Source organism: Nymphaea colorata, chromosome 12 (assembly GCF_008831285.2).
Source record: "Nymphaea colorata isolate Beijing-Zhang1983 chromosome 12, ASM883128v2, whole genome shotgun sequence".
Lineage (NCBI taxonomy): Eukaryota > Viridiplantae > Streptophyta > Magnoliopsida > Nymphaeales > Nymphaeaceae > Nymphaea > Nymphaea colorata.
In genome coordinates, this window is record NC_045149.1 from 17,183,753 (window position 1) to 17,197,571 (window position 13,819).

General features: G+C 38.2%; 1 protein-coding gene across 3 annotated transcripts; it reads left to right on the forward strand.

The window, feature by feature from the left end:
• The first annotated feature begins 862 nt into the window (after positions 1-862).
• On the forward strand, positions 863-13,375 carry LOC116265587 (uncharacterized). 3 transcript variants are annotated; one of them, XM_031646296.2, is made up of 14 exons: positions 863-1,581; positions 2,857-2,943; positions 3,156-3,259; positions 3,572-3,622; positions 4,046-4,217; positions 4,322-4,642; positions 6,901-7,104; positions 7,206-7,730; positions 7,830-8,039; positions 8,289-8,477; positions 9,876-10,051; positions 11,011-11,163; positions 12,320-12,401; positions 12,477-13,375. In XM_031646296.2, exons 1-14 carry the CDS (start codon positions 1,069-1,071, stop codon positions 12,864-12,866), a joined length of 3,177 nt encoding a protein of 1,058 aa, XP_031502156.1. In that variant the 5' UTR covers positions 863-1,068; the 3' UTR covers positions 12,867-13,375. The 3 variants fall into 3 exon arrangements, with proteins under 3 accessions (XP_031502156.1, XP_031502158.1, XP_031502159.1); XM_031646299.2 differs by having other exon boundaries at positions 1,529-1,581; positions 3,166-3,259; XM_031646298.2 differs by lacking the exon at positions 11,011-11,163.
• The last annotated feature ends 444 nt before the right edge of the window (positions 13,376-13,819 follow it).

Consider the following 13,819-nt stretch of genomic DNA (forward strand, 5'->3'; position numbering starts at 1 on the left):
CCAATTTCTTAAAAAATTAGCATTTTGTTTCTAAAATTCCAAAATTCCCCCCTGGTTTTTAAATTGAGTTCCATGCTTATTATTGCGAATTTGCTGTGTTCCATGCTTTGGATTGAAAAAAACATGCGAAAAAAAGAGTTTTAAATTGGGTTCTTAAAGTTGCTTTAGCATGAAAATGATAAGTTTTAACCTCTTTTGTTTAGTAAATCAATTAGAAGATCCTATCATCAATTTTAACTGAAGCAAAGATCATACCAACAATGCTAAATTAAGCAATAAAAACAAGAACATTACATACTACATAAAAATGGTGTTTGGATTTAGTTGGGATATACAAAACTTACAGACGGAAATATGCACTTCATTATGCTTCAAAAAATTTGAGTGATGAATTGTCCTTTATAAATGTCTTTTTGATGTTGTCACAATATAGATGTAACCCATATGTCAAAAAATCCATCATGTAGATGAAAAATCTTTCACACGTCTCATGGGCCAAAGCTTTGCACATACAAGCGGAGTAAAAAATTTCGGCTAAGGGGCGAAAAATTGTTCAAAGATGCCAATGTAATATATATACCTGTGGAGGCAATTGCCCACACGGTGCTTACACCAACTTCTTTTTTTGGCATACTGTGGTGCCGACGCCCTTATATGTCTTTATCACAGCAACGCCCAATGCGGTGGTTTATGAGAAATAGACGAAAGGAATTACATAGGGGAAGTAATTGTATCCGAAGCTTTTCAAGCCGTCCATCTCAAGATGAGTGGTTGACGGTCGCTGATGCACGTAGGCCCCCGTCCGCCCGGTCGCAATAAATGGAGCCGCAGTTGGTCAGCCCGCAGCACGAGTGGACCCGATCTCACAATCCGAAAAGTTCACGGGATCCGGAGGCCCACCGGAAAACCATGGCCAAGAAGGAAGCGGGCCACTCCGTCACTTTTTCTCTGTAACTCATTCATTCTCATTCTTGATCTACTTAACTTCACTCCGTGGAGAGCAAGCAAAGCGAGCGAGCGAGCGAGCGGGCCTGAGAGAGAGAGAGAGAGTCCCTTCGCTTAGAGGGGATGCAGCAATCAGTTGCAGATGAAGAAGGCGGGTTCCGTCAGAGCAGCAGAGGCGACGGGCTTCTTTTCAAGAGAGGTCATCGCGGCGATGAAGAGGAGGAGAAAGAGAGGAGATCCGATCCCAAGTCCCGGCCTCGATCGCATCACCATCACATCAGGGGCCGCAGGGGCGAGAGATTCGATCGGTTGCTGTGTTGTTTCCAGAGCCGGAGACGATCCGTTGTGCTTTTCACAGGCATCGCCACCGTCGCGGTGGTGTTCATTCTTGCGGAGACGTTCATTCTTCAGCGGACCCTGGTCGGGCGGGGTTCGACGCTCGGACGCTTCGGCGGGGAGTGGAACATGATCGTCGGGGAGCCCTCCAAGTACTTGTCCTCAGCGACGCGCTTTGTCATCGGGAAGAATCTAAGGTTCGAGCCTGGCAGCCTCCAGGGCAGGCTTGCGAAAAGGCGTCGACTTCATCCGACAGAGGAACACGCCAAATTCGGAATTCGGCCTCCACGATTAGCCATTGTAAGAGAGATTCGTGGTTCTTCTTTCTTTCCTCTGAATGTGCACAATCACTTTCTGATCCTTAGTCTTTTGCTTTTGATTTTGAATTCCATTCTCAAGTCAAAGATTCGATCTACGAAAATGTAATTTATTTCTTCTGATGCTTAAGAACCCAAGCCGCACCTCATATTCACCAAGAAGAATTGCTCCTTTTTTTCTTTGGGGCTCAAGAACTTGGGCTGCATACTATATTCACCAAGAACTTGCTGATTTCTTGCTTCTAATGCGCAATAACCGTCATACAGAGATTTAGTTCTATATTAGATGGAGGCGTAGATTTCACTTGGATGGGTTTACGATTCTTGCGTTGCGCAGACGATTTTTTTTTTTTGTTAGAGTCTTGAACATTCGGATACTGACACATAATACTGGGACGGTAAGCTTTCGCTTTATGCACGGTTGAACGTGTGGATCTGGTATCTGTAAGGATTCGGGACGTTCACTTTCAAGTGGTTCACCTTAATCAGTACGTTTAATTGCGCTTTTGTTATATTAAACCTCAGATTCAGCAGGAGTCCGTTTCCAACGCTCATATTATTTACGTCATTCTTTTTCTATGCTTGGTAGACTTGTTCACTGATTACGTCAGTAAGTTGACGAAGGACGGTTGGTCATATAAGTTCACTGATCGATAAGTAGAGTTCCACAATTTTGTGGATTTTTTGCTTATTTGTGTAAGACACCTCAAGGTTTTTATGGATTACTAGACAACTCAGTAACTTGATTTTTCTACCTTACATCGGAAGATTCTTCCAACTGGATTACATAATAATTTCTCACCTAGGTCCTCCAAAATTGCGTTTCTAGGTACCGTTTATTTAGCTGCATGGACTAATGCAGAAGCTGAGGATGACTTATCCTGACGATTGGAATGCCTGTAGCTGCAGGTATAGAGAAGCTGCTATGCCTGCCCAACCCCGATGCTTCTGTGTGGTCGCTGCAGGCCTATGCTGTTATCGATATATGCAAAACTGTTGCTACCAGAAATGGAAAAAGGAATTTCTGTAGGAGAAGACTTTTTTCCTTAAATATCCATAGGAGGCCATCTCTCCTTCTGCTAAACAGAAAATATCCGTTGTGATCTACCCCTTTTGCCACTAATGGCTTCACATATTTATGCATAACCTTCTTTTGGCATTGGATCTGCCACTTTTATGTGTATATAATGTTATTAGATGTTATATCACATTGGTTGTGCAATCTTTTCTTATGATAGGCATTCTTTAATTTCTTCAGGTCTTAGGTGGAGATGAGGTTGTCTCTTCAACTCTAAAGCTGCTCTCCATAGCAAATGGCCTCAAGTTTCTTGGCTATAAACTTACGGTTAGTTCAATGACTAGTAGTTATAGAGCTTGGCATCTTAATTCATTTACTTCTTCGTAGTGTTTTTGGCATGTGGGTACACTTCATTTTGAGAGTTCTGGTCAGACTTCTTAATGTTAATTGTCACATTTGGTACTCTACATGGTTGATGGGGAATTCATATTTAAAGTTGTGGGAAATAATTCCTTGATTCCCTTCTAATTGCTTGATAGGTGTATGCAGTAAAAGAGGCTGACATGCATAAGCTCTGGGAGAAAATTGGCTGTCAAGTGTTTATCTTGGATGTGGACATTGCTGATAATTTGGATTGGACAAAGTAGGTTTGTTGAAGAATGTGTCATCTTTACATTATCTAGGCAATTATTCATGAGTGCATTGGAGCATCTATCTGCATTTTATCCTTTTTGAATTATCTTTGCAATGGTCTTCCATTTCATGTGTAGTGATGTGGCAATTATTTGGGTCACAGCAACAAATCTATGCATATGTTTTAAACTTCTAATTGCTAAATAAAATTATAAAAAGTGGTAGACATATTTCTCTGTGTGTCTCTGTCCTTGTGTGTTTCCTGCATGTGGGTGTGCATGAGAATGCCTTTATTAACTTGTTACTTAATATTGTTTGACAGTTTTGAAGGTATTATCTTGAGCTCACTTGCAGTAAAAGCTGTAGTTCCAGAGTAAGCATTCTCCTGTACATCCTTTTTTTGCCTTTTCCCATCCCACATCCCTTTCTCAATGGTGTGTTTATTTCAACAGCAAAAGTTGTAGGCTGGATAGTTTAAGTTTCTTTTTTATTCAAGCAAATGGCATTTGGCAGGGATTTAATAGAGAACTGAATTGTCTCCATGAAAACCCATGGGACAATCCAATTTCATTTTTATAATCTCCTTCATGAAACTAGGTGTACAACTGTACGTTTGTTGTTTTTAAGAACCTTTCAATTTTTTAATGGGCAATATTGCTAATTTCACATTGACATCCAGCCAATCATTCTTGAAGGTGGTTGGGGTTTAGTAGGAAAGAGAAAAAGGGAAGATTTGCTTGGCATTTATATCTTTTCAGATTCTTGTCTTTGTGTCTGAGTTTTTTATGGTGTGCAGTCTCATGCAGGAGCCTTTTTCTTCCATACCACTTGTATGGATTGTTGAAGATGGTACTCTTGGAAGGCGCCTGACGTTATATGAAGAGGCAGGGTGGAAACAGCTTGTTGAGGAGTGGAGAAACGCTTTCAGTCGAGCAGATGCTATTGTGTTTCCTAATTTTCGCTTTCCAGTACTTGATCATCAGACTTGCTTCTTAGCAATTGCATATCTATTTACTCCCAATTGATTTGTTCTAACGGCATGGTTTTGATTGAGATTCTGTTTACATTGCAGCTGTTATATAACAAATTTGACAATGGGAACTTTTTTGTTATTCCTGGATCTCCTGTTGATGTGTTGGCTGCGGAGAAGTATCTGCAATCTCACTCTAGAGACCAATTGCGAGCAAAAAATGGGTTCTATGAAAGTGATCTGGTTGTGACTGTGATAGGAAGTTCTTTGTTTTACAATGGGTTGCCTTTGGACTATTCACTGGCTATGCATTCAATCTCACCACTGTTGATGAAACTTGCTAAGACGGATGATGTGAAAGGGTCTTTCAAATTTATTTTCTTGAGTGGAAACTCCAGTGATGGAACTCATGATGCTTTTCAGGTGAACATGTGACTTGTGGTCTGATATCACATTTGTAGTTTATTTGATTTTCTGTGCATCTTATCCTTTATTGACTTTGATAATGGCTTCATTGGAATTAGTCTTTTGTTTCTCATAGATGTACTTATTAATTGGATTCTTTTAAAAAACATACCTAAATCTAATAGAAGCCCAAACAAAAGGAAGCAAAACTTGATTTTTAGCAGTCTTTCATCTTCAATGCTGGAACTTTTGCATGTTGCATTTTCAGGACCCATTATCAGATAGGTGGCATGAAACTTAGTGACTTGGTGAATCAAATGTAGACTTAGCTGCATTAGAGAATAAAGCCTAAGCCTTGGCTGGATTGCTTGAGGAGGAGAATAGGCTTCCCCAAGCTTGGGCATTGACCGAGTTATGTTAGTTCTTAGCACTGTCTTAGCCAACCTGGTCAAATCCAAAGCTGACTTGTAGACTTGTAGTGTTTATTGACCATGCCTTTTCCATCCCTTCTGCTTAACTAAGACCTTTGTGAAAGTCGTTTCCCAGGCTGTGCCTTCTGCAGCAACTTCATGCCATCAAACAGACTAGGAATACCACAATTCTGCTCTCCATGGAGCATGAAATTATTGTTGTAAGTCAAAAAATCTCATTAAAAGCAGGAAAATAGAAAAAAAATGAAAAATGTGAAAAGCACACAATTTTGAAAATATTGCCAAAACAGAAACGTTGAGATAAGATCTGGAGTTTTTTCCCAAAAAAATTTAATATATTTAAAAACTTTTTTGGGATTATTTTGATATTTCAATAACTGTTTTGACTTTTAAAGTGCTTGTGTAAGAAAATTGTTGGAAAGCTTGTAAATATGTAAATTCTCTGCTATCTTTTTGTTTTCTTTTTTGAGTTCCTGATATTTTCCTGAGAAAAGTAGCTTTTGCATTAAGCCTATAACTAATGATGTTTGTGATGTTGCATGATTTGCACATTTGTTTTCCTTCTTAACCAAGAGTAGCTTTAGGCTGAACATAAGGAACAGTGAAGGACCTTCAAGGAAATTCTTTCACAACCATGATGATTTTGACAATTCTCATACCTTATGGTTTCATGTCATAGTGTTATTCCCATCCTTTTCTGTTAGAATTATTTTTTCTGTATCTTTCTATTAAAAGATAGGAGATCCAAAAGGTGCACTAAAGGAATTAAATACAAAATGATGAATACCATGATGCTGCTACACTGTTGTCCTTGAAAATTATAGTTCCCTAAAATTATCTTTTTGTTATTAATGATTGAAAGGTTTTCTGACATTGATTTTCCGTTTAGAAAAATGATGAACAAGTAGCTTATAATATTGCAAGTTCGCCTTCTGCATCCACAGGGGCACATATCATTAATTTTCTAGAGGAGTGGAGTATATGTCCTTTATTTATGTGCTTGACAAAAACCTGGTTGGCTGGGTCATGATTATCATTATTTACGCTTTCGTAGTTGCCAGATTAGTATGAGCAGTTCGATTTATAATCAATTGCAAGCAGGCCTTTTTTTTCTTTATTGAGCTTGTTATGGTAGTCCATTAACTTCTTTTCTTATTGCGCAGCTTACGGGGTATAGAAATTTGTGACAACTTTATACATTATATACTAGATTTTGATTATTTCAATGCAGTGATTTTCACATTTATGATTATGCCATTATGGTAGTTCAGCACTGCTTGGGGGTATAGAATTTTTTGTTGAAATTTCTTTTGACTTCTTTATTATTATATATATTGCTGTTTAAATGGTAGACAGAATCTAATTTGCAGACAGCTTGATCGATCTCATTCATGTGAAATTCATGTCAAAGTTGGTCATTATTCATCAAAATTGACAAATGATTTCTCACCTTCTTTTAGACAATCCCATATTGCTGGGGATGGGTTTGTGAGATAATATATTTGTGCTAGACCAACAGATAAGAAATTGAAAAATAATAAAGAAGCGAGACCTTACAACTTTCTTTTTGACGTGCTCAACTTGGTGAGTGTGGAATTTGGGGTTGGAATCATCCATGGCTGAATTATCCCAGCATTTGTAGGGTTACAACTTGTCCTAAGAGTTACTTTCGCCATTCAATTGCATGTCCAATGCACATCTCAAAAGCTGGTGGAGGAAATGGAAAACTTTGTTGTTGTTTCAATTATTGCAGACTAACCTTTTTGTTTATTATTATGATTATTATTATTGTTATATATTCTTGTACTTGTAGCACTTATTGGTGTGGACCACTTTTTATTCTAGGAAATTGCTTCAACTTTGGGATTTCCTGATGGGTATATGAGGCATTATGGAATGGATGTTGATGTTGATGGCATTCTCTTAATGTCTAATGTTGTTCTATATGGCTCATTTCAAGACGAACAAGACTTTCCCCCATTACTGATCCGAGCTATGACCTTCAAAATACCAATTGTTGCTCCTAATTTGACTGTGATAAAAGCATATGTAAGTCTAGATTCTCTTTGGACCCTTCTTTCCTTTAATCAATAATTATGTTACATGTCCTATGCACGTTTTATTCTGATGTTTAGCTTATGGTTGGCCAGGTTGTGGATCAAGTCCATGGCTTGATTTTTGATGCTGATAATCCTGATACACTGACCACAGCATTCTCCCGCTTGGTATCAAATGGGAAAATGTCTGAACTTTCTCATGTCCTTGCTTCTTATGGATCGCAAATGGCACGAAACATGCTGGCTTCAAAGTGTATTGGTACTTATGCAGAGTTGCTAGAAAATGTTATTCAGTTTCCTTCTTATACTCTGATGGCCATGCCCTTTCGTGATCTCTCCAAACATGCCAATGAATGGAAATGGGACATTTTGGCTAGAGGAGTCAGATATTCTGGTAATGAGCACCACCTGTCCCAAAACCGTGACCAGGATTTGGATGGTACATCCATATCCAGCGTGGTGTATACACTTGAAGAAGAATGGCAAAGCCACAATCTTTTAACAAATTCATCAGGGGGTGAAGCTGCTCTACAATTTGATATGCCAACACAGCATGACTGGCATGATCTAGCAGACATGGAACTTTCTGAAGAATCTGAAAGGCTTGAGATGGAGGAGGTAAGTTGATTTTCAGCTTTTACATGACCTAATTTTTTCTCCCTTAAAAATCAAACTATTAAGGATTCAGGTTTATCTAAAACATACTTTGTGATGTAGGTTGAAGAACGAACAGAAAAAGTTGCCAGTACGTGGGAAGATGTGCATCAGAATGTCAGAAAAGTCGAGAAAATAAAGTTTGAAACAAACGAGAGGGATGAAGGGGAGCTAGAAAGGATAGGCCAGCCATTGTGTATATATGAGATTTATTGGGGACAAGGTGCCTGGAAGTTCTTACATCATGGTTCTCTATATCGTGGCTTAAGCCTTGTGAGTTTCCTTCTAGTTACAGTGGATGGATCTAGTATGTAGACACGACTGCATAATTGTTCTCAGAGTAGCTTATGAAAATGCCTGCATGGTAATGTGATGGAGACCAATAGACAAAATGCATTGGCATTTGATGACCACTCTCTCTCTCTGACATACAAACACACTGAAGTGCACATGCACAAATAATAAAATGATCTTTACTTGTATCTTTTCCTTATTAATTATTTCTTTTGCCTGTTACTTCAGTCACCTAGCACCAGAAGATTGGTTTCGGATGATGTAGATGCTGTTGGCCGCCTTCCATTTTTAAACAATACCTACTTCAGGGATCTTCTTTGTGAAACTGGAGGCATGTTTTCCGTTGCAAACCATATTGATGATATTCACAAGATACCTTGGATTGGGTTCCAGTCATGGCATGCTGCCGGAAGAAAGGTTTTTCCATCTGCTTTTTTCATTACCATGTTTTCATATTACCGGATCTGTTACATAGTTCATTTCATTGTTTCTCTGCTGAACAATTTCTTTCTTAGTTGCTTATTGCTTTTTCGCTTTGCTAGGCTGTGTAGCTCTGAGGATAAGCTGTATTGATGTTCCTTTACAATCTAATAAGAGTATGAAAGAGCCTGTAAACTGCTGAACTTAAAACAAATTTCCACATTGATACGTTTATGCTAGAACGGAAACTTTGTAATATCTTATTGGGTCTTGATTATTTCCATTTCTGACAGGAAGTCACAACATACTTACCTATGAATTGGGATATTTGAGTAATTTTTTTTGAATTAAGTAATAGTTGCTTATGCCTTATAGCCTATGTCACACGGGTGCGGGTGCGATACGGGGATACGGGTGCGGACACGGCATTTTTCATTTTTTTTGGGATACGTGGACACGGTAAATTTTATATTTCAAAAAAAGATACAATAAAAAAAAATTAAATTAATAGTTCAATCTTACAAAAAAGTTTGTTTTATCACAGTATTTGAAAGGATTATTGATGGAAATAATTGGATGCATCACAAAAAATTGATAAAATGAAAAAAAAACATTAAAATTTTAATTTTTATTTTCTGCCGTGTCCGCACCCGCACTCGCGCGTCCGAGTGTCGACACGGACACCTGGGCTATTTTGCCGTGTCCGTGTGATACTTATAGCCTTATACCTTTCTATACCTTAGTCTGCTCGAGTTCTAAGTTCCTGTACAAGTGTATGGAGAAATCAAATATTTCTAAGAAATGCATGATTATCAATAAATTTAGCTTCCTTTGGGGCCATTTGGTTACTCCGGATTTGAAATCCATGGATCTGATGTGGATCTGACGTGGCATGTTTTTGCCAATGTGGCAAAAGTTCCATGGTAAATATCCATGGTTCATCAGACTAAGGATCTTAGGATAGGCCTAAAATCAACACTTAAAATCATGATTCTACTTCTTTACATTGAGAAAGGGTCGGATTTAAGATCGGGAGGGGAGGGTCTGATCTTAAATCTATGATTATCAAGTCCTGAGGATCTCAAACGCGAAGGTATCAAATGCCGCTTTAATGTCCCAGGTTGTTAACTTTATTTTCCTCTTATTTTTTGGTTGTTCTATTCCATTTCCATCCAAATATTAGGTTTTCTATCACCAGAGGTCCAGAACATTTTCAATATTTGTTTCTTATTATGTAGTGCCTTTTTTATTCCCTCAGTATATGTATCTGTTTCTCATTTATTTGCTGAACCCAACATGCAGTATTTGCATCCTAACTTCTATAGAAAATATGGATGATTTGTTTTCGACAGGTTTTACTATTAGCATGACATTTTTGTTTTCCTGTGGAACAAGGTATCTTTGTCTGCGGAAGCTGAACAGGTTCTTGAAAAATGTATAAATACAGAACCTAAAGGAGACGTGATATACTTCTGGGCTCGAAATGACATAGACAATTCACTTTTTGACATCCAAAAGAAGAATCTTGACTTTTGGTCTATGTGCGATGTCTTGAATGGTGGAAACTGCAGGTTTGCCTCACAGATCTAATTCTTTACAATGAGTTGATTTAAAGCTTGCGTTTAAGATACTGTATCTCAATATAAAGTTTGTTGTTTTCTCTTTTCATAGTCTGTGAACTCTGCATGGAACATGTGCATCAAACAAGACTGTAAAATGGTTACAGTAGGAATACTGTACGAAGTTCTTGAAGAATCATGTCATATACATGCAATTTTGGCTGTCATGGGAACGAGCTGCCACTAACTCGGACACTGACATGTCAATGGTATTTTTAGTGTCTTTAGTGATTCATATTACCTTTTAATATTTTTTGCTAGAATTTTTTCAAACTAGATATCAAAATTTGTCTTTTGTTAAGAAATAAAAGCCATGTGAAATTGCATCCCAAGTAGTTTCATGAATGTATTGTTATGACATTTTCTCTGTTGATTCATTTTGTTAATAAATTCCATACAGAGGTGATTCTTCATTGTAACTTATTGGATTGATCAGCTGCCTCATCATTTTAGTGGCTGAGAAATTAGAAGAATGATGGTTTTGGAACCCTTATATATATATATATATATATATATATATATATATATGGATAAAGACACTTCCAAAAAATAGTTTAATCTTCATCTTGCTTCTTTGCTTAATTTAACAATGCAGAAGTGATCCTTTAGCTTGGTGAACGAGTCCAGCCCACCCCCACCACCCCCTCCTCCCCCCTACCAAAAAAAAAAAAAAATTCAAACCAGAACATGGTTCATAAAAATAAGCTATAATGAGTACATCTGTGTTTGCTGGAGAATGTCTTTTTAGACATCTGGACTTGTCTGCAGTGTGTATACACGCACACACACATACACATCTATAAAGCACCACACATTTTTTGCTCTGATTTCTTAAGCTTGAATAAGAGAAGGTATATTATGTGCGGTAAGAAAAGGAATTTCTGGTTTTGATGTTCTTAAAATGTTTGCAGACACTTATTTGAGAAAGCATTTCGACATATGTACGGTTTACCACTCAATGTGACTGCCCTACCACCCATGCCTTTTGATGGTGGTTACTGGTCTATCTTGCACAGCTGGGTGATGCCAACCCGTTCTTTTATGGAGTTTGTAATGTTCTCAAGGTACATCATTACTGCTGATGATATATGTGTTCTAACCAAAAGCTTTATTCCCTCACATCAGGACAACTAAAAAAAAAAAAAAGAGGAAAAGAGAAAGCTCTAAGTCACACCACATAAGAAGCCAAGCAACTGGCTAGTAAATGAGTTCAGAACTCGCAGGTAACTGGAGCATCTCCCTGCAAATATTTGAGCTTGTGAATGGTTTCACAAACTCGTGACAATCATTGTGATTAATGGATTATAACTTGCCACATCAAAAGTAAAAAAACTACCTTTTCCTTTGGACGTGGCAAGGCTGGAAGCCCTTCAATCTGATCAATTATATGATTAGCATGATTCTCGAGCATTTCATATTTTGTAAGCTCTTACATTTTACTAGTATGTGTGTGTGTGCGTCTGCATATTTGTATGGTTGCTATAATTACTCGTGCACGCAATGTCCTTGGTTTCCTTTTCCCAGTTTTTTACTAAATCCAACCATACAGATCTAGTGCATGGGGTTCATTTGGTGGTCATCAATTTTTGGATTGCCGAAATCAAGGGCTGAAAAAGCATCACTTTGTGGACCCATATGTTTTTGAAGAGAAGGGAGTTTATGTGCAAGTTTTGATACTTCTGCGCACAGATGCCATTGACATGTGTCAATAACTTGGATTATAAAATCCCATGCAATTATATACAAACGGTGTACCAATTCACCAGTTGTTTTACAAAAAAAAAAATAAAAAGAAAAATAAAAAAAAATCTGACCCTCACACACACACGCATGCACATACACACACAGACACATGCACCCTCCCTTGCAGTCGGAGACATGTGAGTGTACTCATATATGGAGCCTGGACCATAGTAGGAGCAGAGCCTTATAGTATTTTGCACTGGGGATATGGTACTGATTTTCTATTGTCTGAGAATATTTATTTTTGACTTACAATAATGGTCAGCTGCACAAGAACTGATCTTGTACGGAGTTTGATGTCAGTTCTTGGTTGGGTATTAGATACTTAGGTGTAACAGTGCAGCATGCTCAGCATGGTGCTAACGGGAATGATAACTTCCCTTTTTTCACTTCAACCTATTGTCTGTAATCAGCTTATATTGGGACATGCATTTTCATTTCTTTGAATGCTGAGAGTTATCACTGGAATATATGCAGGATGTTCACTAGCTCATTAGATGTTCAGAATCATGAGCCAGAGGGAAACTGGACGTGCTTGCTGGGGACCTCAGAAATGGAGGTATAGCTTTCAGAATTTTATTCATAATTTGATCAAGTAGCTTCAACTTTCTCTGACCAAGGACTTTTCTTGCAGAAGAAGCATTGTTATTGCCACGTCTTGGAGCTTCTGGTCAATGTGTGGGCTTACCACAGTGCAAGAAAGATGATCTACATCAATCCCAAGTCTGGCGTACTTGAAGAGCAGCACCCCGTTGAAGGGCGTGATGGCTTAATGTGGGCTAAGTACTTCAATTTTACACTACTCAAGGCAATGGATGAAGATCTAGCAGAGGAAGCAGACGATGAGGACCATCCAAATGACCGATGGTTATGGCCTTTAACAGGAGAAGTGTTTTGGCAGGGAATTTATGAGAGAGAGAGGGAGGAAAGATACAGGCAGAAGATGGAGAAGAAAAGGAGGGTGAAGGAGAAGCTATTAGAGAGGCAGAAACATGGTTATAAACAGAAGTCGCTGGGGGGATAGTCAGATTTTCCTTGCAACTGTTAACAAGACCGACACCAGCTCACACTGTTTATAGTTACAGTTTACGGACTCCATCAAATTGACAAGTATTTGAGAAAGTTAACCAGAAATACTTCCACTTTCTTCTAATTCATCTATATCGTGACTCAAAAGGTATGGGGATGAGAAGGTGTGCGGATAATTTCAGGTAACAAAAGCCTGTTGAACACCTCTGACACTCTTGGAAATGGCTGACGGTAGTAACTGGATTGGGCGCATCACTATACTCGTTCTACTTTTTTTGGGCTGTAGGAAAAATCTGAACATCTTTTTCTCCCCAGTATAACCAGGGTCAAGTGGCTGTACATATCTGTAAGTTCATTTTTCTGACGGTGTGTATTCATTCTTTTGAAAGAAGCACGTCTCCGGCCAGAGTGATGGTAGCTTTTTTGGTTAATTCTATCTTTAACTTTGTACACCTCAAGTGAAGTTAATGGAATGTGCTGGGACGTTCATTTTTGCTACGATCATTTTAAATTCGTTGGGAGAAATATTCTCTTCGAGACCTTGTTTACAGTTCGTGGAATGCCTTGCTATGCAAGGTAGGCAGCTTATGGTTACTGCATTAGTAATCATCTTATTCCAGGGATAATCTGGTGCTGAAACTTTTTGCTGATCAGGTGAACCGATACAATCTTCGGGCTTACCTAGTCTTGGTTGAAACTGTTCCTTTGAATACCAATTTTGGGTTTTTCAGTTTCTGCAAAGCATTAAAATAAACAAAAAAAAAAGGATCACAGATTTTCAAATTATTTAAAACAGGAATTTGTTGAATAATGAGCAAAAACATCTCGCTTAATTGGTTTTGCTACATGATCTCTAAAATTTGCATTTTCATAAAATTCCTTATTGCATGAACAAAAAAGGCATGCTATACCAATAAAAGGATGCAGCCCGGAAAACTCTGACTATGT

Bases quoted from the DNA above. Each gene is read 5' to 3' on its own strand.
- LOC116265587 (XM_031646296.2), top strand. From the start codon at position 1,069: ATGCAGCAATCAGTTGCAGATGAAGAAGGCGGGTTCCGTCAGAGCAGC. The intron at 2,944-3,155 runs GTTAGTTCAATG...ATTGCTTGATAG, and splicing joins TTCTTGGCTATAAACTTACG to GTGTATGCAGTAAAAGAGGC. The intron at 12,402-12,476 runs GTATAGCTTTCA...CTTTTCTTGCAG, and splicing joins TGGGGACCTCAGAAATGGAG to AAGAAGCATTGTTATTGCCA.